The sequence below is a fragment of the Piliocolobus tephrosceles genome, chromosome 21, assembly GCF_002776525.5.
Source record: "Piliocolobus tephrosceles isolate RC106 chromosome 21, ASM277652v3, whole genome shotgun sequence".
Classification (NCBI taxonomy): Eukaryota; Metazoa; Chordata; class Mammalia; order Primates; family Cercopithecidae; genus Piliocolobus; species Piliocolobus tephrosceles.
Genome location: NC_045454.1, coordinates 24486620 through 24511798, shown reverse-complemented (window position 1 = coordinate 24511798; position 25179 = coordinate 24486620). Strand labels below are relative to the sequence as shown.

At 47.0% G+C, this 25179-nt stretch overlaps 1 protein-coding gene across 1 annotated transcript; it reads left to right on the top strand.

Annotated features, from left to right (window-relative positions):
• On the top strand, positions 1-21380 carry NUDT19 (nudix hydrolase 19). Its single transcript, XM_023229087.3, has 3 exons — positions 1-883; positions 18110-18317; positions 20986-21380. Exons 1-3 carry the CDS (start codon positions 170-172, stop codon positions 21189-21191), a joined length of 1128 nt encoding a protein of 375 aa, XP_023084855.1. The 5' UTR covers positions 1-169; the 3' UTR covers positions 21192-21380.
• Positions 21381-25179: the final 3799 nt, after the last annotated feature.

The following is a 25179-nucleotide window of genomic DNA, read 5'->3' as shown; positions in this document are numbered from 1 at the left end:
ACAGGCAGGCGCCGGTGCAGGTGCCGACCAAACGCCCAGGTTCACCCAGCGCCGGACGCTCGCCCTCAAGCCCCGCGAGGCCGCCGGGGGTGCTGGGGTCCCTGCAGGGCCGGGCCACCTGCCGAGGAGCTCCGGCCGCGCCAGAATCGGATCCGGGTAACCGCGCGCCATGAGCAGCTCCCTGCGGCCGGTCCCCAGCCGCTGGCGGCGGGCGGCCAGCATCGTCCTGGCGGCAGGCTGGACGTGCCCAGAGACTGCCACCCCGCCGTCGCGCCCGCCGCCCGCTGAGGGCTTCCGGCTGCTGCTGCTGCAGCGCTCCCCGCACCAAGGCTTCATGCCGGGCGCGCACGTCTTCCCGGGCGGAGTGCTGGACGCAGCCGACCGCTCGGCGGACTGGCTGGGCCTCTTCGCGCCGCACCATGGGCCGCCAGGCTTCGGCCTGGGCCCAGCGCCATTGAGCCGGGCCGCTTTCCCGTCGCTGCCCGACACCGGTGACAGCAACGCCGACAACACTGGGGCGCTGCCTGAGGACGTAGCCTTCCGCATCTGCGCCGTGCGCGAGGCCTTCGAGGAGGCGGGCGTGCTGCTGCTGCGGCCCAGGACTTCCCCGCCTGGCCCAGCACCCAGGCCCGGCCTCGCCCTGGAGCCGCCCCCGGGCCTGGCAGCCTGGCGCGCCCGCGTGCGCCGGGACCCGCGCCACTTCCTGCGGCTGTGCGCCCACCTCGACTGCACGCCAGACATCTGGGCGCTGCACAACTGGAGCGCATGGCTCACCCCTTTCCACCGCAGCGCCACTCGCCGCTTCGACACGGCCTTCTTCCTGTGCTGCCTGCGGGAGCCGCCGCCTGTCTACCCCGACTTGGCGGAGGTGGTGGGCTACCAGGTAGGGCCTGCTCAAGGCCTTGCTGGGGACCGCGGGGATGTGAGAGGGAGGACCCCTCCTGGTGGCACAGGCCTCGCAGGGACACTTGCATAGGCGGAGCCCAGAGAGAGTAATTAGCCAGGAATGCTTGGAGGGGCAGGAAACCCTCACACCTGCAGACTAAAGCCATGCTCTTGGTGAAGCCTCTCTGCTTTCCTAGGCTTTGGGGTCTTAAGGCCTCTGGCCTCTCCACGTGGTTCCTCCAGCGGAGAACCCCTGTCCTAAGCACTTGTACATGTGTAGAAGTAGTTCATCTCCACCGCAGTTTAATTTGATTTTCTTGGAGAACAGACTTAGTATGATTTCAGTCTTCCTATTTTTATTTAGTTTTGGTACAGATGGGGGTCCTGTCTCTCTGTGTGGCACACCCAGGCTGGTCTCCAGCTCCTGGTGTGTCCAGAATTGGTTGCTTCCTGTGGGTTCTTGGTCTCGCTGACTTTAAGAATAAAGCCGTGGACCCTCGCAGTGAGTGTTACAGTTCTTAAAGATGGTGTGTCTGGAGTTTGTTCCTTCAGAGGTTCAGATGTGTCTGGAGTTTCTTCCTTCCGGTGGGTTCATGATCTTGCTGACTTCAGGAGTGAAGCTGCAGACCTTTGCAGTGAGTGTTATAGCTCTTAAAGGTGGCCTACCTGGAGTTGTTTGCTCCTCCTGGTGGGAGTTCCTGGTCTTGCTGACTTCAGGAGTGAAGCTGCAGACCTTTGCAGTCAGTGTTAGGGCTCATAAAGTTAGTGCGGACCCAAGGAGTGAGCAGCAGCAAGATTTATTGCAAAAAGAGGAAAAAACAAAGCTCCCACAGCATGGAAGTGGACCCCAGCGGTTGACTGTTGCTGGCTGGGGTTGGGGGGAGGGGTTGGGGCAGGGGCGCCAGCTTTTATTCCCTTATTTGACCCTGCCCACATCCTGCCGATTGATCCATTTTTTTTTTTTTTTTTTTTTTTTTTTGAGACGGAGTCTCGATCTGTCGCCCAGGCTGGAGTGCAGTGGCGCGCTCTCGGCTCACTGCAGGCTCCGCCTCCCGGGTTCACGCCATTCTCCTGCCTCAGCCTCCCAAGTAGCTGGGACTACAGGCGCCCGCCATCTCGCCCAGCTAATTTTTGTATTTTTTAGTAGAGACGGGGTTTCACCATGTTAGCCAGGATGGTCTCGATCTCCTGACCTCGTGATCCACCCGTCTCGGCCTCCCAAAGTGCTGGGATTACAGGCTTGAGCCACCGCGCCCGGCCTGATCCATTTTATAGAGCACTGATTGGTCCGTTTTTACAGAGTGCTGATTGGTGCATTTACAAAGCTTTAGCTAGATAGAGCGCTGATTGGTGTGTTTTTACATAGTACTGATTGGTGCATTTACAAACCTTTAGCTAGACACAGAGCACTAATTGGTCCATTTTTACAGAGTGCTGATTGGTGTATTTACAAACCTTTAGCTAGACAGAAAAGTTCTCCAAGTCCCCACTCAACCCAGGAAGTTCAGCTGGCTTTACCTCTCAATCCCCCTCTAAACAGGACATCCCAGTTGCTGTTGGGAATTGGGCTTTGACTGCTCTAGCTACTTCCTGCTGGATGGGGGCAAAGAAAGTTCCCTGCAGTTGTAGTGTCCTCCAGAGGGGAACTCTCTAGGCCAGTGAAAGGGCCAGCTGGTCGGTCCAGGGGTCCTTGGTAGAAATTGTTAGTTGAGCTCATTTGGGGTTCTGTTTGTGAGACCATCTGTAGCTTGATGGCTGCTATTCTAGAGGAAACAAATTTGACAAGGAGGTTAAAAATACAGAGCCCGAAGGCGAGTAATAGTAAGATGGCTGTCACAGGAGGTAGAAAGGGAAGAAGCCATGTTGCCCAACTCCAGAGGTTGGTATAAGAGTTTGAAAGGCATTGTCTGATTTCAGAAGCCTTTTCCTGTAAATGCCGGGCGGCATCTCGCACTATCCCTGACTTGTTAGTGTAAAACCAACACTCTTCCCCTAAGAAGGCGCAAAGTCCTCCTTTCTCAGCAGTGAGAAGGTCTAGGCCTCGGGGGTTTTGGAGAGTCACTGCTGCCAGAGTCTATGTGGGATTGCAGTTACTATCCTTACTGGATAGATTTTGTTATTTCTTGCAAATTATCTGAGAAATCCTTTGAGAGTGTGTGGTAGTAGGATAATGAAGTAGATAAACTGGCTATTCTGGTTCCTGTAGCAGTGGCCATTTCTAACCCTATATACCTAGGGGTATTAGTTGTATGGCCCTGCGCTGAAGGACTTGAGCTTTGAGGGGCACTGATAGGGTCTGATTTCCGTAAGATTAGAAGTTAGGATAATATATGTTACACTGTTAACTTTTAGCAAACTTTACTTTTGTTGAAAATCTTGTTAAGTTTGGGATTTCAATTATTATTTGCTCTTAATAAGACCTCATTCAGTCCATATTAACTTAAAATTGGTATAGATGGCTCCTTTCTGATTCTGTAAGTACTTTAAGGTTTGGCTAAGTGCAGACAGCTGGCACGTTTGAGCAGCCCAATTGTTAGGCAATTTTCCTAACTCTGCTTCTGTAAGAGTTTCCTGATCACTTACTGAGTACCCATTGTGTCTTTTTCCTTAATCACCCGGGAGGAAACATCTATCATCCTGAAGGGAGTTCCTCCTACGTCTGGTCAGACCTTCAGATTTAGATCCCCTGTTAGGAAACCTGCTGGGTTAAGGATTTTTGATAGGAAGGCTACGGGTTGTCAGTGGCCCAGTGCTTTCAGGCGATGCCCTTGTTTACACTGACAACAAGGTGGTATTGGAGTGTTATAGGGTTACAGAGAAGACCTTCAATTATCAATTATAGGTTTTATATTTTTACTTTTTTTTTTGGAGACAGAGTCTTGCCTGTCACCCAGGCTGGAGTGCAGTGGCGCAGTCTAGGCTCACTGCAACCTCTGCCTCCTGGATCCAAGCAATTCTCCTGCCTCAGCCTCCCAAGTAGCTGGAATTACAGGCGCCCCCCCCCCCCCCCCCCCCCCCCAGCTAATTTTTGTATTTTTAGTAGAGACGGAGTTTCACCATGTTGGCCAAGTTGGTCTCGAACTCCTGACCTCGTGATCCGTCAGCCTTGGCCTCCCAAAATGCTGGCATTACAGGTGTGAATTATAGGTTTTAAATTTACCCTGGCTTTTAAAGGAATAGGGTACACTGTTTTTTTTTTACTACTTCTCTTTCTCTCTGACTCCTTTGTCTCTTCCTCTCTTTCCTTCTCTCTTTGACTTTCTGTCTGTCTCTTCCTCTCTTTCCTTCTGTCTTTGACTTTGTCTCTCTTTCTCTCTGCTGCTCTTTTCCTGCCTCTGCCAGCTGCTTATGCTGCTGTTCTCCCCTCTCCTTCCCCTTTTCGATGGCTTTGGCAGTGTAAGACTGCCACCTCCTTGGGTTTTTGCACTGAGTGCAATAACTCCATGATTTCCTGTGGTATTTAATGGGGGTTCCCCCAGAGGTTATGAATTCCCTTTCCTTCCATATTGCAGCCTGGGCATGTAGGATTAGATAAGCATACTTGCTATCTGTATACACATTTATCCTTTTTCCCTTTCCCAGTTCTAAGGCTCAGTTAAATGCCACTAGTTCTGCTAACTGGGCGCTGGTGCCTGGGGGGAAGAGGCTTACTTTCAAGTACGGTTACATCACTAACTATGGCATAACCTGCCCTCCGTATCCCATTTTCCACAAATGAACTTCCATCGGTATATAGGTTAAGGTCTGGATTAGCTAAGGGGACTTCTAAGAGATCCTCTTGGGCGGCATAAGTCTAGACTACAACCTGTTGGCAGCCATGCTTGACCGGCTCCCCATCCTCTGGGAGAAAAGCGGCAGGGCTGAGGGCCTCACACATATGCACTTGAAGCACCGGTCCCTCAAGGAGTAGCGCCTGATATCTAAGCATGTCTGATGGCCATAAACTTCCTTTGGCACCTAGTATGCCATTTACATCATGAGTAGTCCAGACAGCGAGATCCTTTCCTTATATTATTTTGATAGCCTCTGACACTAAGACAGCCACTGCCATGGCTACCTGTAAACAGTGAGGCCAGCCTTTTGCTACTATATCAGTTTCCTTACTTAGGTATGCCACTGGCTGTGGGGTTGTCCCACGAGTCTGAGTAAGGACCCCAAGAGCTATTCCTGCTCTCTCTGTGACGTTTAAAGAAAAGTTTTGTCCTGTGGGAAGGCTTAAGGCTGGAGCTTGAGTTTGTTCCTTCCAATGCCCAGACGTCAGGGTTGATTCCCTCCTCAAGCAGGGGACAACAAGTGGTTAACTTGTTCCCCATATTCATGTAGATAATAGCTCCAGCTTTGGCTAATATATCCCTCCCTAATAAGGGTGTGGGACTTTCAGGCATAATAAGAAAAGGCATGTGAAAAGAGCAAAGTCTCCCAGTTACAACTGAGGAGGTGGGAGAAATACCTGGTTATAGGCTGTCCCAGGATTCTTCGGATGGTAACAGACCTTGAGGACAGTCATCCAGGACAGGAGATTAACACTGAGAAGGCCCTGCCAGTGTCCAGGAGGAAGCCAATTTCCTGGCCCTCAATGGTTATACATAGCCGGGGCTCGGTGAGAGTGATGACATCAGCTGGTGCTTGCCCCAGGCACCCTCAGTCCTGTTGTTGCATCATCTGGTTGGCGGCTTCTGTCCCAGAGAACCTTTGTCCTCTGGGACAGTGTGCCTTCCAGTGATTGCCTTGGCATAGTGGACATGGTTGAGGGGGCAGCTTGTTTCTCATAGGACAATTTTTTTTTTTAAAAAGTGTCCTTGTAAACCACACTGATAACAAGCCCTACCGGGTGATTGGCCTGCTCTATTTTCTGTCTTCTCTGAACCACCAAGGTTTGTTTTTCTGAGGGCCATGACTAAGGCTGTGGCCTTTCTCTGATCTCGCTTTTCCTTTTGGGCCTGTTCCTCTTGGTCCCTATTATAGAACACTGAGGTCGCCAGGTTTAATAATGCCTCCAGATTTAGTTCCGGGTCCAGGGCTCGCTTTTGGAGCTTTCTCCTGATATCTGCGGCTGATTGGGTAATAAACTTGTCTTTTAGGATCAAATGACCCTTGAATGAGTTGGGTGACAGAGGAGTATATTTTCTTAATGCCTCCCCTAGCCGCTCGAGGAAGGCAGAAGGATTTTCTTCCTTTCCCTGAGTTATGGTGGACATCATAGAATAATTCATGGGCTTTTTCCTAATTCTCCTTAGTCCTTCTAGAAAACAGGTCAACAGATGTTTACGACTCCAGTCCCCACGATCTGAGTCGAGGTCCCAGTGGGGATCCATACTGGGGACGGCTTGCTGACTGGTAGGGAATTTATCCCTTTCTTTGGCTGTCATTCTATCATTTACTTGACTAAGATACCAGCTATCTCCAAACTCTTGGGCTGCAGCTAAAGCCACATTTTTTTCATTAAAGGCCAGGGTTTGATCTAATAATAGCATGACATCTCTCCAAGTGAGACTGAAGGTTTGCCCTGGACCCTGTAGGACACCTGTGTACCTATCAGGGTCATCCAAAAGCTTCCCAAGGTCTGCCTTGATCTGCTTTAAATCAGAGAGGGAGAAGGGGACATGTACCCGGGTTGGGCCAAGTTCCCCTTCCCCTACAGCTTGAAGGGCACATAACTGATGGCTTGGGGGTTTTTGTGGTCCTTTGGAGATTTCTTTGCTTGTTTCCTTCTGGGCAGGGGGTATTAGAGGAGGCTTATCATTAATAGGAAAGGTAGCTGTAGGGAGGCTAGGATATGGGGGTAAGCTGAGAGGTCTTCCTATGGGATGTAAATTGCAAGCTTGGCATAGTTGTGTATTCTCCTTCAGTGAAAAGAAAGCCTGGACATAAGGTATTTCACTCCATTTGCCTTCCCTCTTACAGAAAAGGTCAAGCTGCAGGATAGTATTTTTATACTTCCCTCAGGTGGCCATTTTTCCCCATCAGAGAGAGAATATTGGAGCCAGGCCGTAGTGCAGAAAAAAAAGAGACACCTCTTTTTCAGGGTTTGTGGGTCAAATTGGTACCAATGCCTTAGAATGCATTTGAAGGGTGAGCCTGTTGGTGCCTGAGTGTTTCCCATCTGAAAGACAAAACCACCCAAGATTTTGGTTTGTTTCTCCCCTGCCCAAGAACCCGCAACGGTCCTTGGACCCTGCTGATCGGAATAGTTGCGCTCACCGACGCAGCAGCAGAAACACTAGTTCTCCTCCTAGACCACAAGGAGGACTGAGGAAGGTCGGATTTAGTGGGCCTTACTGACGCATTCTCGAAAACCTGCACCCTTGCCTGTCCTCCTAGACCACAAAGCAAGAAAAATCGGATTTAGTGGCCCTTACCAACGCATTATCAAAAACCTGTTAGAGTCCTAAGCATTCTCCTGTTAGTATTGGGACTTTACCCCTGTCCTATAAAGATGTTATGCCCCAAAAACGAAGTGGAGGGCCATACCCTGAGGGAGGGAAGGGATCCCCAGAGTTGGAAGAGTGACGCCTTTTGTCCCCACTTAGAATAGGAAGGATACAATTTCTGAGGCTCCCCATATTCTAGCTTCAGGAATAGCTTTTGTTAGGCCTTTTTGTCTGAGGAGGGATCCTAAAATTCCAGATAGTCACCCCGTACGATGGGGCTTTGGGCAAAAATTATGTATTTCTGATTGGTGAGCCCGGGTGTCTAAAGACGGTAACAGAAATCATTCTTAAAGGAGAAGCTAGAAAAGCACCAGAGACAGGGAGTGGTATGTATGTATGTATGTATGTATGTATGTATGTATGTATTTATTTATTTTTGAGACGGAGTCTCACTCTGTGGCCCAGGCTGGAGTGCAGTGGCCGGATCTCAGCTCACTGCAAGCTCCGCCTCCCAGGTTTACACCATTCTCCTGCCTCAGCCTCCCGAGTAGCTGGGACTACAGGTGCCCGCCACCTCACCCAGCTAATTTTTTTTTGTATTTTTTAGTAGAGACGGGGTTTCACTGGGTTAACCAGGATGGTCTCGATCTCCTGACCTCGTGATCCGCCCGTCTCAGCCTCCCAAAGTGCTGGGATTACAGGCTTGAGCCACCGCACCCGGCCGGGAGTGGTTTTTAGAAGTGGGACTCAGAGAAGAGAGGCGAGAGGAAGTTTGTCTGACAGTCGTTGAGACCCAGGAGGCAAGGGTCAGGATAGATAGGATAGATGGGCAAGTCTCGCTTAGGCGACATGACTTTGAGAGTTCCACTCATGACTGCAGGGTCAACCAACTTGTTGTCGAGACCCCGGAGCTGAATGGCTTTCCTCTCTGTCGACCCTCGGCTCAGCCCAGAAGTACAGGAAAAGTGAAAGTTGGTTCCAGGCAAACCAACCCTCCCAACTCCGAGTCAGGGGTTGTTAGAGAGCGCTTTCCCAGAAAGCCTGACACCTGTGTCTTTAGTCCAGTGGCTGCACTAGTCACTTTTAACTGGCCAACAGGTGCCCAGTATTTAGCCCCTGAATTCTAAGGAAAAATAGGACAGAATAGCAAGTGAACAGGATCCAATGGTACTTACCGCTTGACGACAGGTGATAGTCCCTTCGTGGTCGCCAAAATGTGCCCAGAATTTGTTCCTTCCAGGGGGTTCTTGGCCTCGCTGACTTCAAGAATGAAGCCGCGAACCTTTGCGGTGAGTGTTACAGTTCTTAAAGATGGTGTGTCTGGAGTTTGTCCATTCAGATGTTCAGATGCATCTGGAGTTTATTCCTTCCAGTGGGTTCGTGGTCTCGCTGACTTCAGGAGAGAAGCTACAGACCTTTGCAGAGAGTGTTACAGCTCATAAAGGTAGTGCAGACCCAAAGAGTGAGCAGCAGCAAGATTTATTGCAAAGAGCAAAAGAACAAAGCTTCCACAGCATGGAAGGGGACCGGAGCCAGCTGCCCTCTGCTGGCAGGGGTGGCCACCTTTTCTTCCACCTATTTGGCCCCGCCCATATCCTGCTGATTGGTCCATTTTACAGAGTGCTGATTGGTCCATTTTTGCAGAGTGCTGATTGGTGTGTTTACAAACCTTTAGCTAGACACAGAGCGCTGATTGGTGCATTTTTACAGAGTACAGATTGGTGCATTTACAAACCTTTAGCTAGACACAGAGCACTGATTGGTGCGTTTTTACAGAGTGCCGATTGATGCATTTACAAAACTTTAGCTAAACAGAAAAGTTCTCCAAGTCTCCACTCAACCCAGAAAGTCCAGCTGGCTTCACTTCTGGGCTCAAGTGATTCTCCAGTCTCAGCTTCCCAGGTAGCTGGACCCATAGGCACGTGCAACCATGCTTGGCTAATTGTTTTATTGTTTGTAGAGACTAGCTCTTGCTATGTTGCTTAGGCAGGTCTTGAACTCCTGGCCTCAAACGACCATCTGGCTTCAGCCTCCCAAATTCTTGGGGATTATTGGCATAAGCTACTGTGCCTGGCCAGTTTCAATCTTTTAAAATTGATTGACCAATACAGTGACACCTGTAATCTCAGCATTTTGGGAGAACAAGGCCAGAGGATCGATTGAGCTCAAGAACTCAAGACCTGCCTGGACTGTAACATACTAAGACCTCATAACTACCAAAAAAATTAAAAATTAGCTGGGCATGGTGGTACATGCCTGTGGTTCCCGTTACTGAGGGAGCTGAGGTGGGTGGGAGGATCACTTGAGCCTGGAAGGTTGAGGCTGTAGTAAGCCATGATCACACAACTGCAGTTCAACCTGGACAACAGAGACCTTGTCTCAAAAAAAAAAAAAAAAATTATTGAGATTTGTTTTAAGGCCACGAATATGGTCTGTTTTGGTGAATGTTCCCTTTGCACCTGAGAAAATACGTATTCTGCTGTTTGTTGGTATTATTGTGAAAATGTCAAATTAGGTTGAGTTGTTCATAGCATCTTGAAGGTTTTTTTTTTTTTTTTTTGAAACAGAGTCTTGCTCTGTCACCCAGGCTGGAGTGCAGTGGCCTGATCTCGGCTCACTGAAACCTCCGCCTCCCGGGTTCAAGTGATTCTCCTGCCTCAGTATCCCGAGCAGCTGGGATTACAGGCGCCCACCACCATGCCTAGCTAATTTTTGTATTTTTAGTAGAGACGGGGGTTTCACTGGTTGGTCAGGCTGGTCGCGAACTCCTGACCTCAGGTGATCCACCTGCCTGGGCCTCCCAAAGTGTGGGATTACAGGCATGAGCCACTGTGCCTGGCCAGTCTTGCAGGTCTTCTATATCATTTCCTTGTTTCATCAGGTGCTGAGAGAGGAATGCAGAAATCTTCAACTAATAATTGTGGGGTTGTCTTTTTCACCTTTTAGTTCTATCAGATTTGGCTTCATGTATTTTGAAGCTCCCATGGAAGGTACTGACTGTATCCACATTTAAGACTTTTAAAAGTTCATGGTTTAACTCTTTGATGATTATGACATATCCTTCTTTATTCCTGGTTATAATCTTTATTCTGAAATCTGAAATTTACTCTGTTTGATATTAATATAGCCACTCTGACTTTCCTTTGATTCATGTTAGTATATTTTCCATCCTTTTAACCTATCTGTGTCTTTATTATTTAAAGTGTGTTTCTGACTGGGTACAGTGGCTTACACCTATAATCCCAACACTTTGGGAGGCCAAGGAGGGCTGATCACCTGAGTTCAGGAGTTTGAGACCAGCCCAGCAACATAGTGAAACCCTGTCTATACTAAAAATACAAAAATTATCCGGGTGTGCGGGGGTCTGTCCCACAGACCGTGACCCAACGATGGATGAATAATGTGCACTGATACAGATATTCTGCTTTACCATTTCGGCTGAGCATTAGGCCTACTTATAGACTCCCAGGAGAGTGCTGTAAACAGTTGTGACCTCAACCTTGACCAGCCAGTGAGACTCGCATTTATTCAGTAAAGATTAATTGACAAAGGCTTGAGTCAACACCACTAGAGGGTAATTGACCTTGTGGACATCCCAAATAGAAAGCAATTAAGCACCTGTGGTAGATCAAAGGTTAGTCTTAGGACCACATGAGTAAACAAGCTAGTTAGATAAACTCCTCACATTCCTTTGTATCTACTTTAATTGATTAATTTTTTTGAGAAAGAGTTTCACTCTGCTGCCCAGGCTGGAGTGCAGTGGCACAATCTCGGCTCACTGCAAGCTCCGTCTCCCGGGTTCACACCATTCTTCTGCCTCAGCCTCCGGAGTAGCTGGGACTACAGTCGCCTGCCACCACGCCTGGCTAATTTGTGTGTGTGTGTGTATTTTTAGAAGAGATGGGGTTTCACCATGTTAGCCAGGATGCTCTCGATCTCCTGACCTTGTGATCCACCCGCCTTGGCTTCCCAAAGTGTTGGAATTACAGGCGTGAGCCACCGCACCTGGCCTACTTTAATTTATTTAACTAACCGTAAATGGACTAGGCTGCCTTCAGCCAGATCTGTTACTGAATTTATGCAAACTCTCAGGCCTTCCAGGAGGGTTTCTGGCTGGTATAACTAAATTTTTTCCCACCAGCCTGACTGAACCCTCATACAGGTAGAGATAGGAGAATTGCTTGAACTCAGGAGGCAGAGGTAGCAGTGGGCCAAGATCATGCCACTGTACTCCAGCTTGGGTGACAGAGTGAGACTCCATCTCTTAAAAAAGAGAAAAAAGTGTGTTTCTTGTAGGCAGCATATAGTCTTTTTATCTGATATAAAAATTTTGCTTTTTAGTTGGAGTGTTTATTTATATTTGTTATTGTCAGTAAGGTTAGATTCAAATCTACCATCTTACTGCTCATTTTTTCCCCATCTATTTGTACTTGTTTTTCTTATGACCATTTTATTTCCATTATTAACTTACTATGTCTCTTTGTAGTTGCTCTAAAATTTGCAATATACATTTTTCATTTCATTTATAGAGTTAGAACCTTGCAATAGTATACTTGTTTTTTCTCTCTTGTCCTTTATGCTATTGTTGTCATCCATTTGACTTTTATTATAAACTCTACAATACCACTCTGATTATTTTTGCTTTAGACCATCAATCTTTTTTTTTTTTTTTTTAAGATAGGGTTCACTCTTCTCACCCAGGCTGGAATGCAATGGCATAATCTTGGCTCACCACACCCTCCACCTCCCGGGTTCAAGCTATTCTCCTGCCTCAGCCTCCGTTGTAGCTAGGATTACAGGCATATGCCACCACGCCCAGCTAATTTTGTATTTTTAGTAGAAATGGGATTTCTCCATGTTGGTCAGGCTGGTCTCGAACTCCCGACCTCAGGTCATCTGCCCACCTCGGCCTCTCAAAGTACTGAGATTACAGGCATCAGCCACCCCGCCCAGCCTAGAACATCAGTCTTAATGAGAAAAAATGTCTTATGTTTACCTGCATATTTACCTTTTTTTTTGGAGACAGAGTTTTGTTCTTGTTCCCCAGGCAGCAGTGCAATGGTGCCATCTCGGCTCACCACAACCTCTGCCTCCTGGGTTCAAGTGATTCTCCTGCCTCAGCCTCCTAAGTAGCTGGGATTACAAGCATGCGCCCACCATGGCCAGCTAATTTTGTGTTTTTTTTTTTGAGACGGAGTCTCGCTCTGTCGCCCAGGCTGGAGTGCAGTGGCCAGATCTCAGCTCACTGCAAGCTCCGCCTCCCGGGTTTACGCCATTCTCCTGCCTCAGCCTCCCGAGCAGCTGGGACTACAGGCGCCCGCCACTTCACCCGGCTAGTTTTTTGTATTTTTTTTAGTAGAGACGGGGTTTCACCGTGTTAGCCAGGATGGTCTCGATCTCCTGACCTCGTGATCCGCCCATCTCGGCCTCCCAAAGTGCTGGGATTACAGGCTTGAGCCACCGCGCCCGGCCCTAATTTTGTGTTTTTAGTAGAGACGGGATTTCTCCATGTTGGTCAGGCTGGTCTTGAACTCCTGACCTCAGGTAATCCACCTGCCTCAGCCTCCCAAAATGCTGGGATCACAGGCGTGGGCCACTGTGCCCAGTCTTTTTTTTTTTTTTTTGAGACAGAGTCTCACTCTGTCACCCAGGCTGGAGTGCAGTGGCACGATCTTGGCTCACCACAACCTTCGCCTCTCTGGTTCAAGCGATTCTCCTGCCTTAGCCTCCTGAGTACTCAGCTGGGATTACACGCACCCACCACCACACCCAGCTACTTTTTTTATTTTTAGTAGAGACAAGTATTCACCATGTTGGCCAGGCTGGTGTCGAACTCCTGACCTCAGGTGATCCACCCAGCTGGGCCTCCCAAAGTGCTGGGATCACAGGCATGAGCCACCATGCCCAGCCACATATTTACTATTTTTAGCACTCTTTATTCCTTTGTGTAGCTCTAAATCTATCTCTGGTATCCTTCTGCCTAAAGAAGTTTCTCTAATATTTCTTGTAGCATAGATCCTATGACAATGAGTCCTCTAACTTTTGCTTGCTTGAAAATAACTATTTTGCCTTTGTTTTTGAAAGACTTTGGCTAGGTATAAATTTCTAGGTTGATAGGTTTTTTCGTTATGTACCTAAAAATATTGCTCCCTTGTTTGCTAGTTTGCATAAATTTCTTATGAGAGATCTGTTACCACTCTTGCAGGTAATTTTTTTTTTTTTTTTTGAGACAGTCTTGCTCTGCCGCCCAGGCTGGAGTGCAATGGTGCGATCTTGGCTCACTGCAACCTCCACCTCCCAGATTCAAGCAATTCTTCTGCCTCAGCCTCCTGAATAGCTGGGATTACAGGCATGTGCCACCACGCCCAGCTAATTTTTGTATTTTTAGTAGAGACGAGGTTTCACCATGTTGATCAGGCTGGTCTCGAACTCCTGATCTCATGATCCGCCTGCCTCAGCCTCCCAAAGTACTGGAATTACAGGCGTGAGCCACCATGCCTAGTCTCTTGCAGATAATATTTTTTATTTATTTCATCATGTTGATGTTTTCCTTTGTATCTTTAAACCAGTGGAACATACTTACAGCATTGTTTTTAATGCCCTTTTCTGCTAACTTAATCATTACTATAATTTCTGGGTCTGTTTTTGTTGACTTATTTTTTTTCTAGTTTTGGATAATGTTTTCCCGCTTCCTCATGTCTTGCAGTTTTTACTGAATGTTGGATATTGTGACTTTATGTTGTTGAGTGCTGGATCTTGTCGTATTCCTTTAAAGAGCATTGGACTTTGGGCCAGGCGTGGTGGTTCACGCCTGTAATCCCAGCACTTTGGGAGGCCGAGGTGGGTGGATCACCTGAGGTCAGAAGTTCTAGACCAGCTTCGCCAATATGGTGACACCCTGTCTCAAGTAAAAATACAAAAATTAGCTGGGTGTGGTGGCAGGTGCCTGTAATCCCAGCTACTTGGGGAGCCAAGGCAGAAGAATTGCTTGAACCTGGGAGGCAGAGGTTGCAGTGAGCTGAGATCGTGTCATCACATTCCAGCCTGGGGGACAAGAGCAAGACTTCATAAAAAAAAAAAAAAAGTATTGGACCTTGGCTGGGTGCAGTGGCTCATACCTGTAATTCCAGCACTTTGGGAGGCCAAGGTGGGTGGATCACGAGGTCAGGAGTTCAAGACCAGACTTGCCAACATGGTGAAACCCCGTTTCTACTAAAAATACCAAAAAAATTAGCCAGTCGTGGTAGTGGGCACCTGTAGTCCTAGCTACTTGGGAGGCTGAAGCAGGAGAATCACTTGAACCCAGGAGGCAGAGGCTGTAGTGAGATGAGATCACGGCACTGCACTCCAGCCTGGGTGACAGAGCAAGACTCTGTCTAAAAAAAAAAAAAGAAAAGAAAAAAGAAAAAAAAAAAAGCATGAGAGTGTTGGACATTTCCTAGCAAGCAGTTAAGTGATTTAAGTGATTGCAAATTACCTTAATTGTCTTGAGGTTTAATTTTAACTGATTTTAAATGATGTTAGCATGGGCCTATAGTAGCTTTTATTCTAGAGCTAATTTAGCTGCACTTTTTTTTTTTTTTTTTTGGAGACATAGTCTCACTCTGCCGCCCAGGCTGGAATGCAGTGGCGTGATCTTGGCTCACTGCAACCTCCACCTCCCTGGTTCAAGTGATTCTTGTGCCTCAGCCTCCCAAGTAATTGGGATTGCAGGCACGTGCCACCATGCCTGGCTAATTTTTATATTTTTAGTAGAGTTGGGGTTTCACCATGTTGGCCAGGCTGGTCTTGAACTCTGGACCTCAGGTGATCCGCCCACCTCTGCCTTCCAAAGTGCTGGGATTACAGGCGTGAGCCACCGCGCCTGGCCATTAGCTGTACTTCTAAATGTGTGACCCTTATAAGGTCTACCTGAGTGCTGCTTATGTTCAACATGATCTCTCCACTGTGATTGGAAGGAATTCGAATAATCCTTGGCCCCAGGTGAGCTCTGGGAGTTTAATCTTAAAGCTCTCAGGTAATTGTTCTTTCTTCAGAAAGCATTCTCTCCTTGTGTATACCGTGGTCAGTAAAGTAAAATACTAATCCTAGGAAAAAAAAAAGAGGCATCATTCTTTCCTGGTCTCATGTGGTTTCACCTTATGCATACATGGATGAGTGTTGAGCGAAGATTCAAGTGCACCCTGCACAGATTTCTAGAGCTCTGCTCTGGAGGTCTTTCCTCTCAGGTACAGCTTTATCCTTGGTTTCTCTTTCCATGGTTTGAGTTACCCTCAATCAACCAAGGTCTGAAAATATTAAGATATTTGGAGACAGAGAAAGACCACATTCACTAACTTTTATTACAGGAATTGCTATCATTGTTCTAGTTTATTATAAGTTATTGTTGGCTGAGCACGGTGGATCATACCTGTATTCCCAACCCGTTGGGGGCCCGAGGCGGGCAGATCACCTGAGGTCAGGAGTTCGAGACCAGCCTGACCAACAGGAAGAAACCCCATCTCTACTAAAAATACAAAATTAGCTGGGCGTGGTGGCACATGCCTGTCATCCCAGCTACTCGGGAGGCTGAGACAGGAGAATCGCTTGAACCCGGGAGGCGGAGTTTGCCGTGAGCAGACATCGTGCCATTGCACTCCAGCCTGGGTAACAGAAGCGAGACTCCATCTCAAAATAATAATAATAATAAGTTATTGTTAATGTCTTACTGGGCCTAATTCATCAATTAAACTTTATCATAGGTGTGTATGTGTAGGAAGAGCATAGTTTGTATAAGGCTTAGCACTTCCTTAATTTCATGCATCCGCTAGGGATCTGGGAAAGGATCCCTCTTGCGTAAGGGGAGACTCCTGTAGGCTGCTTCCCAAATTCTGCTGTGTGGGCTTCCCAAAATCCAAGCTGTGTCTCAAGTCAGTGAAAATCCCAGGCTCTGATTAGTCTCTTGGTCCCTGGGTCACAGCCTGGGAATTCCCTTTAAGCAGTAACCCTGGCCATGGTAGGACTTACCTCCTGTTGTAGCCTCCCAGGTGGCTGGGATTACAGGCGTGAGCCTCTGCACTCAGCAGGAAAGCATTGCATTTTATACACTGCTTTACTAGTAAGAAGTAATCAGTAAGTGATAAGGTACTGTAACCTGTGGTCTGGACTAACCTGAACAGATTGGATCAAGTAGGTGGATGCCTGCCATTTAACCCTTTGTCTTCATTGTTATCACTGAACTCATACGGTTGCCTTGGAAATCACATCTATTGGGTGGTCCTTTGAGGCCCAGAGCTCTGTTTTTTAAATGCCGTTTTGGCCAACTGCAGAATGATTAGGGGACTCACTGAACTCATAGATTGCTGGACATCATAGCAGGGCCCTGGGAATGTGAAGGCTTCACAGGCTTCTCCGTCAATGTTTAAGCATGTACGAGCTTGCAAACCTTTGTCCTACAGCCATCTAAAGCAGAAAGCAATTCCAAATCCCAGGGCTTTGGGGTGAGAATCAGTTTCTCCTAGGTCTGTAAGTGGATATTTAGTAAACCAACTAAAGAACAACCGTATGGCCAGGCACAGTGGCTCACACCTGTAATCCTAGCACTTTGGGAGGCTGAGGTGAGTGGATCACAAGGTCAGGATTTCAAGACCAGCCTGGCCAAGATGGTGAAATGCCATCTCTACTAAAGATACAAAAATGAGCCAGGATGGTGGCGGGTGCCTGTAGTCCCAGCTACTCGGGAGGCTCAGGCAGAGAATTGCTTGAACCCGGGAAGTAGAGGTTGCAGTGAGCCGAGATTGTGCTACTGCACTCCAGCCTGGGCGACAGAGTGAGACTCGGTCAAAAAAAAAAAATCAGACCTGTAATCCCAGCACTTTGGGAGGCCAAGGTGGATGGATCACAAGGTCAGGAGATCGAGACTATCCTGGCTAACACAGTGAAACCCTGTCTCTACTGAAAATACAAAAAATTAGCTGGGCGTGGTGGCAGGCGCCTGTAGTCCCAGCTACTCGGGAGGCCGAGGCAGGAGAATGGCGTGAACCCAGGAGGTGGAGCTTGCAGTGAGCCAAGATCATCACACCACTGCACTCTAGCCTGGGTGACAGAACGAGACTCCATCTCAAAACAAAAACAAAAACAAAAACCTTTGAGGTTATTCCGTATCCATTGAATCAGCTCCTTTTATCTAAATGTCTATGGAAAGAAGGCTCAGGAAGGACAGCAGAATGAAGCCACTGAAGTTTACTGGGCAAACACTGCTTGGGTGAAACCCTACCAAGTTATTACTCTCTCGACTGTAGGCTGAGTCATGCCAGGTGACTTCCTGAAAGCTGCTGTTGCTCCTGATGCTTCACTGCTGTTGTACCATGTGGCACACATCACCACATCACAAAGCATTTTGGTTGCTGAAGTCCCCATAGGGCCTAGGAGAGCTTTGTGGTGTTCATCATTATATCCTCAGGATCTAGCCAAGTACCCATTTCCTGGAAGAATAAACAGACACCAAATTCTCAATCTACTGTGATGAGTTTACCCTTTGGAGTCTTTCTTCTTTCAGCAGGGACCCTAACCACCTTACCCTCTTTGCATCTCCCACCTCTTAGGCTGAACAGCTCTCCCAGGTCAAGCCTTGGCAGTCTGCCCTGGTTTATTTACTAGTTCTGAGGATCAGTGTCCCAGTAAGCAACCTCTTAAGAGGATCAACCCAGCTTTCTTCCCTGAATCTTTTCATGTTGTCTTGGAGGGATCTCACAGGGTGCATTAATGAATTCATTTTACACATTCAGTTCTACCTTAGGTACTGATCTGACTATCTCAAGTCTCACATTGTTTATGGCATAAACCTTAGGAAACCCTGCCTTTGTCTTTCACAGTGGTCATCTCCGTCGGAGACAACTGAAAGTTTCTTATCAAAAGAAATTTGGTTGGCACCCCCACAGTTCTACGAAGTGAGAAGACTTGCAAACTTTGCCTCTTTCTCTGACTTGCACAAATTTTGTTTGGGTCGTGCATTAGAAGGACTGGAAAGGTGGTTGCCTATCATCTTGTTAACTGCTGATGGGATGGTCCATCTTTTACCAGGTAAGCCAGTGAAGCATCAGTGCTTTGGTTAGTATCCACATTCAGTGCCCTGGGCTGCATGGCAGTATTGCCCAACATAGAGACAGGAATTACAGTCTGTGTTTTGTAGTCTACAGGTATTAGCTAAGATCAAAGCCTATAAAATATCCATATTATTATAACCAGAAATTCTGCATAATGTCATATACATACACATACATTTATATTAATATATTTCCTAGACATTGACAAAGGTCTTTCTCATGTCATTTCTCACTTTTTCTTTTTTTTTTTGAGACAGAGTCTCCTTCTGTCACCGAGGCTGGAGTGCAGTGACACGATCTTGACTCATTGCAATCTCCGCCTCCCAGGTTCAAGCGATTCTCTGCCTCAGCCTCCTGAGGAGCTGAGATTACAGGTGCCTGCCACCAAGCCCAGCTAATTTTTGTATTTTTTTTTTAGTAGAGATGGGGTTTCACCATCTTGGCCAGGCTGGTCTTGAACTCCTGACCTTGTGATCCACCCGCCTTGGCCTCTCAAAGTGCTGGGATTATAGTCATGAGCCACTGCGCCTGGCCGATTTCTCACTTTTTTGCATTTTAAGTTTGAATTATGAGAACTCGTAAGTTGTCATCTAATTTGAATTAGGGAGCTTTTTTTTTTTTTTTTGAGACAGTTTTGCTCTTGTCACCCAGGCTGGAGTGCAGTCTGGGCTCACTGCAACCTTTGCTTCCTGGTTTCAAGCAATACTCCTGCCTCAGCCTCCTGAGTAGCTGGAATTACAGGCGTGTGCCACCACGCCTGGCCAATTTTTTTGTATTATTAATAGAGACAGGGTTTCACCATGTTGGCCAGGCTGGTCTTGAACTCCTGACCTCAGGTGATCCGCCTGCTTCAACCTCCCCAAATTCTGGGATTATAGGCTTGAGCACTGCACCCAGCCAAGTTTGTTTTTTTTCCAATTGAACGTAATTTCAATTGAAACTGTGAATTATGAAATTATGAATAAAATAAAAATGTTAACCCTATCTCAACTGAAAATACACACAAAAAAATAAATCAGCCAGGTGTGGTTGCACACGCCTGTAATCCCAGCTCCTCAGGAGGCTGAGGCAGGAGAATTGCTTAAATCCATGAGATGGAGGTTGCAGTGAGCCAAGATTGTGCCACTGCACTCCAACCTGGGCGACAGAGCAAGACTCTCTGTCAAAAAAAAAAAAAAAAAAAAGGCTAGGCGTGGTGGCTCATGCCTGTAATCTCAGCACTTTAGGAGGCCAAAGCAGGTGGATCACCTGAGGTCGGGAGTTCGAGACCAGCCCGACCAACACGGAGAAACCCCGTTTCTACTAATAATACAAAACTAGCTGGACGTGGTGGCACATGCCTATAATCCCAGCTACTTGGGAGGCTGAGGCAGGAGAATCGCTCAAACCCGGGAGGCGGAGGTTGCAGTGAGGTGAGATTGCGCCATTGCACTCCAGCCTGGGCAACAAGAGCGAAACTGTGTCTCAAAAAAAAAAAAAAAAAAGATTTGTTACTCAACCTACAGGGGGGATATTTAGCAGTTTTTTGTTTGTTTGTTTGTTTGAGACGGAGTCTCACTCTGTTGCCCAGACTGGAGTGCAGTTGCCCAGGCTGGAGTGCAGTGGCGTGATCTCGGCTCACTGCAAGCTCCGCCTCCCAGGTTCACACCATTCTCCTGCCTCCGCCTCCCGAGTAAATGGGACTACAGGTGCCCGCCGCCACGCCCAGCTATTTTTTTTTATTTTTTAGTAGAGACGGGGTTTCACCGTGTTAGCCAGGATGGTCTTGATCTCCTGACCTCATGATCCACGCCTCCCAAAGCGCTAGGATTACAGGCGTGAGCCACCACGTCTGAGCAGTTTAGCAGTTTTGATGTAATTTTTCTAAATTAACCCAAAGATGTTAAGAACAGCCCTCTTTGAAACACCAAAAGTATATGGATATCAAGGCCAATCTTAGTATTGAATAGAATAAGGAGAGTCATAAACTAGTAAAAGAGTTACAGTTCATAGTGGAAACATACCAGTCACAGATGTTTATGAGCCCAAAGAAAACTCTTGACTGGGGCGTTGTGAGGGAAATTAAAAACACAAGAAAGAGGACAGGTGCAGTAGTTCAGGCCTGTAATCCCAGCACTTTGGGAGGCTGAGGTGGGTGAATCTTTTGAGATCAAGAATTTGAGACCAGTCTGGTAAATACGGCGAAACCTGTCTCTACTAACAATACAAAGATTAGCCAGGCATGTTGGCAGGCACCTGGAATCCCAGCTACTTGGGAGGCTGAGGCATGAGAATAGCTTGAGCCCAGGAGGTGGAGCCGAGATCGCGCCACTGCACTCTAGCCTGGGCAACAGAGTGAGATTCCATCTCAAAAACACAAAACCAAAAAAACACAATAAAGAAATTGAGGTAAGCTCATAGAATTAGATTAGTTAACAACTATCTCAGTTCCAAACATACTAAACAGATCAAAATAAATAATGATTTAACAACTATCTCAGTTCCAGACATATTAAATAGATCAAAATAAATACTGATTTGTATGTCCCTAATATATCAGAGTGATTTATAAAATAATACTCGATGGAATTAAATTTTTATCCCTTCTGCCATGGTGAAAAATAATATTGTATTTAAAAATAAAATCAAATTTTATCCTTTTTCAGGTGATGAGCTGTATTTAGAAGATTCAGACTTTTTGGAAAATCTTATGTCTACTGAAAAAAAGACTGAGGAAATTATGAAGGAAGGCAAGCAATTTCACCGGATAGTGATACACAATCGCCACCTTTATGATATCCATGTGACTGTTCAGTCAAAGCATAAGCACGTTTATCCTAAGAACTCTGTAGTAAGTAAGAGCCATTTGTAGGGTGCTCAAGCGTGTTGGTAAAATGGCCTACTTGAAGTCCTCATGACTAATGAGGGTTGAATTTCATTTGCTTGAAACTTAAGGAAGTTTGTGCCTATAAAAGTTACTGCAATTCAGTATTTCTTTTTACTTTTCTTTTTTTTTTTCCTGAGACAGAGTCTTGCTCTGTCACCCAGGCTGGAGTGCAGTGGCATAATCTCGGCTCACTGCAAGCTCCGTCTCACGGGTTCACGCCATTCTCCTGCCTCAGCCTCCCGAGTAGCTGGGACTACAGGTGCCCACCACCATGCCTGGCTAATTTTTTTGTATTTTTAGTAGAGACGGGGTTTCACCGTGTTAGCCAGGATGGTCTTGATCTCCTGACCTCGTGATCCTCCCACCTTGGCCTCTCAAAGTGCTGGGATTACAGGCGTGAGCCACCACACCCAGACTTTTTTTTTTTTTTTTTTTGAGACAGAGTCTTACTCTTGTCCAGAACCCAGACTGGAGTACAGTGGCCCAATCTTGGCTCACTGCAATCTCTGCCTCCCAGCTTCCAGCGATTCTCATGCCTTAGCCTCCTGAGTAGCTGGGACTACAGTCTTGCGCCACCATGTCCCACTAAATTTTGTATTTTTAGTAGAAACAGGGTTTCACCATGTTGGCCAGGCTGGTCTTGAACTCCTGACCTCAGGTGATCCTCTCACCTCGGCCTCGCAAAGTGCTGAGATTACAGGCATGAGCTGCCACATCTGGCCTAGTTAGTATTTTAAAGAAACATAAAGCCATAACAAAAACCATCATTGTTTGTTTCCACAGTGTTCATGAATGTAAAGAGGTTAGAAATGTAGTATTTGATTAATGCTGTTTATTTTTACTGTATTTAATATGAGTAATTTTTCATCATCTTTAAAGAGGAAGAATGTTTATTGATTAAAGGTGAGAAATGATAGTTAAGACACCAATTCCATGGTCAGATCTTTGACTGTATCACGCATTGTACAACTGATTTCGTATTTTATGAAATGCCTTACTTTTCCTACTATAACATAAAGACAATGATGAATAAAGTTTATATGTATGATTTAATCCAGATTAGAGAACTGTATCTAGCGCTGCGGTCCTCAACCTGGGCACTTTTGCCCTAGGGAACATTTGGCTATGTCTGGAAACATTTTTGGTTGTTGAAACTGTGGGCCGAGTGGGTGGGGTGGGGGAGTATGCTACTACCATCTAGTGGGGAGAGGCCAGGAATGCAATTGAACAATCTGCAATGTGCAGTCTCACCACCCACAACAAAGAATTACCTGACCAAGGGTGAGATACCCAATCTAAAGTAAAATCTTTTTTTTTTTCAATAAATGGTTCCAATATGTAAATTTTGAGACCACAGATACTATCATTCTGTCTGCCTTTTGGATCTACGAAAATGGGAAATTATGTTCAATTGGAAAAAAACAACAACGTTAGCTGCATGCAGTGGCTCATGCCTATAATCCCAGCATTTTGGGAGGCTGAGGTGGGTGGATCACCTGAGGTCAGGAGTTCAAGACCAGCCTGGTCAACACTGTGAAACCCTGTCTCCTAACAATACAAAAAACGAGCCAGGCATGGTGGCACACGCCTGTAATTCCAGCTACTTGGGAGGCTGAGGCAGGAGAATCGCTTGAACCCAGGAGGCGGAGGTTGGAGTGAGCCCAGATTGCACTCCAGTCTGGGTGACAAGAGGAAAACTCTGGCTCAAAAAAACAAAAACAAAGTCTACAAAAATTATTGTTGTCTTTTGATTTGTTTTTTGAGATAGAGTCTCACTCTGCTGCCCAGGCTGGAGTGCAGTGGTGCAGTCTCAGTTCACTGCAACCTCCACCTCCTGAGTTCAAGCAATTCTCATGTCTCAGCCTCCCAAGTAGCTGTGACTATAGGCACCTGCAACCACACCCAGCTAATTTTTGTATTTTTAGTAGAGATGGAGTTTCACCATGTTGGCCAGGTTGGTCTTGAACTCCTCACCTCAGGTGATCCGCCTGCCTCCGCCTCCCAAGGTGCCCAAGATCATAGGCCTGAGCCACCATGCCCAGCCTTGCTTTGTCTTTTGACTCTCAAAAAGGGACCTCAGTGAACACCATGATTTTGCCAGTGAGAAAACAGAAACACAGCTGGTTAGTGCCACGGCCAACTCCCTCTTCACTGGAGTTGCCATGGCTCAGTGGGTGATGTCATCATAAAGTAATATGACTAGTTTTTCTTTATAGAAAAGATCGTTTTCACACCAAGTTTCCCTCATGTATGCTTTGTTTTGTTTTGTTTTGTTTTGTTTTTTTTGAGATGGAGTCTCACATTGTTGTCCAGGCTGGAGTGCAGTGGCATGCTTTCGGCTCACTGCAACCTCTGCCTCTTGGGTTCAAGCGATTCTCCTGCCTTAGCCTTCTGAGTAGCTGGGATTACAGGCACGTGCCATTGCACCTGGCTAATGGTTGTATTTTTAGCAGAGACGGGGCTTCACCGTGTTGGCCAGGCTGGTCTTGAACTTCTGACCTCAAGTGGTCCACCTACCTCAGCCTCCCAGAGTGCTGGGATTACAGGCGTGAGCCACCGCGCCTGGCCTGTATGTTGTTGTTTTTAATCTGAATGAACCTTGTCTCCTTCCAAGAATTCCTTTTGGGAGACTTGTCACATGACTTCCTACCTATAGCAGTACCTTGCCCATACCCCGTAACCCCAAATAATATGAGCTGAAAAACTAATAGTTTTAGAACTCAGATTGCTGATGTTCATGGCATTTATGACACACAGTTTTTCTTTTCTTTTCTTTTCTTTTTTTTTTTTGAGACATTCTCACTTTGTTGCCCAGGCTAGAGTGCAGTAGTACGATCTTGGCTCACTGCAACCTCTGCTTCCTGGGTTCAAGTGATTCTCCTACCTCGGCCTCCTAGGTAGCTGGGATTACAGGCGTGAACCACCACACTCGGCTAATTTTTGTACTTTTAGTAGAGACAGGGTTTCGCCATTTGACCAGGATGGTTTTGAACTCCTGACCTCAAGTGATCCACCTGCCTCAGCCTCCCAAAGTACTGGGATTACAGATGTGAGCCACTGTGCTGGGCCAGAAATATTTTTAAAGTTAAAAACAAAATTCAGCAGGGCATGGCGGCTCACACCTGTCATCCCAACACTTTGGGAGGCCAAGGTAGAAGAATCATTTGAGCCCAGGTGTTCAAGACCTGCCTAGGCAACATAAGGAGACCACGTCTCTATAAAAAAAATTCAAAATTAGCTGGGTAGGCTGGGCATGGTGGCTCACACCTGTAATCTCAGCACTTTGGGAGGCTGAGGTGGGTGGATCACAAGGTCAGGAGTTTGAGACCAGCTTGGTCAATATAGTAAACCCCGTCTCTACTAAAAACACAAAAATTAGCTGGGTGTGGTGGCACATGGCTGTAGTCCCAGCTACTTGGGAGGCTGAGGCGAAGAATCGCTTGAACCCAGGAGGTGGAGGTTGCAGTGAGCCGAGATCGCACCACTGCACTCCAACCTGAGTGACAGAGCGAGACTGTCTCAAAAAAAAAAAAAAAAAAAAAAAGCTGGGTATGGTGGTGCACCCCTAGAGTTTCATCTCCTCAGGAGACTGAGGTGGGAAGATGATTTGAGCCCAGGAGATAGACGCTGCAGTGAGTAGTGATAACATTGTGCCACTCCACTCCAGCCTGGGCAACAGAGCAAGACCCTGTCTCGAACAAAAATCGGAAAAGCGTCAGCACCATGAGACAGGGGGAAGAAAAAGGAAGCCTTGGGCATCTTTAAAAAAGTGTTTTATGGCCGGGCGCGGTGGCTCAAGCCTGTAATCCCAGCACTTTGGGAGGCCGAGACGGGCAGATCACGAGGTCAGGAGATCGAGACCATCCTGGCTAACACGGTGAAACCCCGTCTCTACTAAAAAATACAAAAAACTAGCCAGGCAATTTGGCGGGCGCCTGTAGTCCCAGCTACTCGGGAGGCTGAGGCAGGAGAA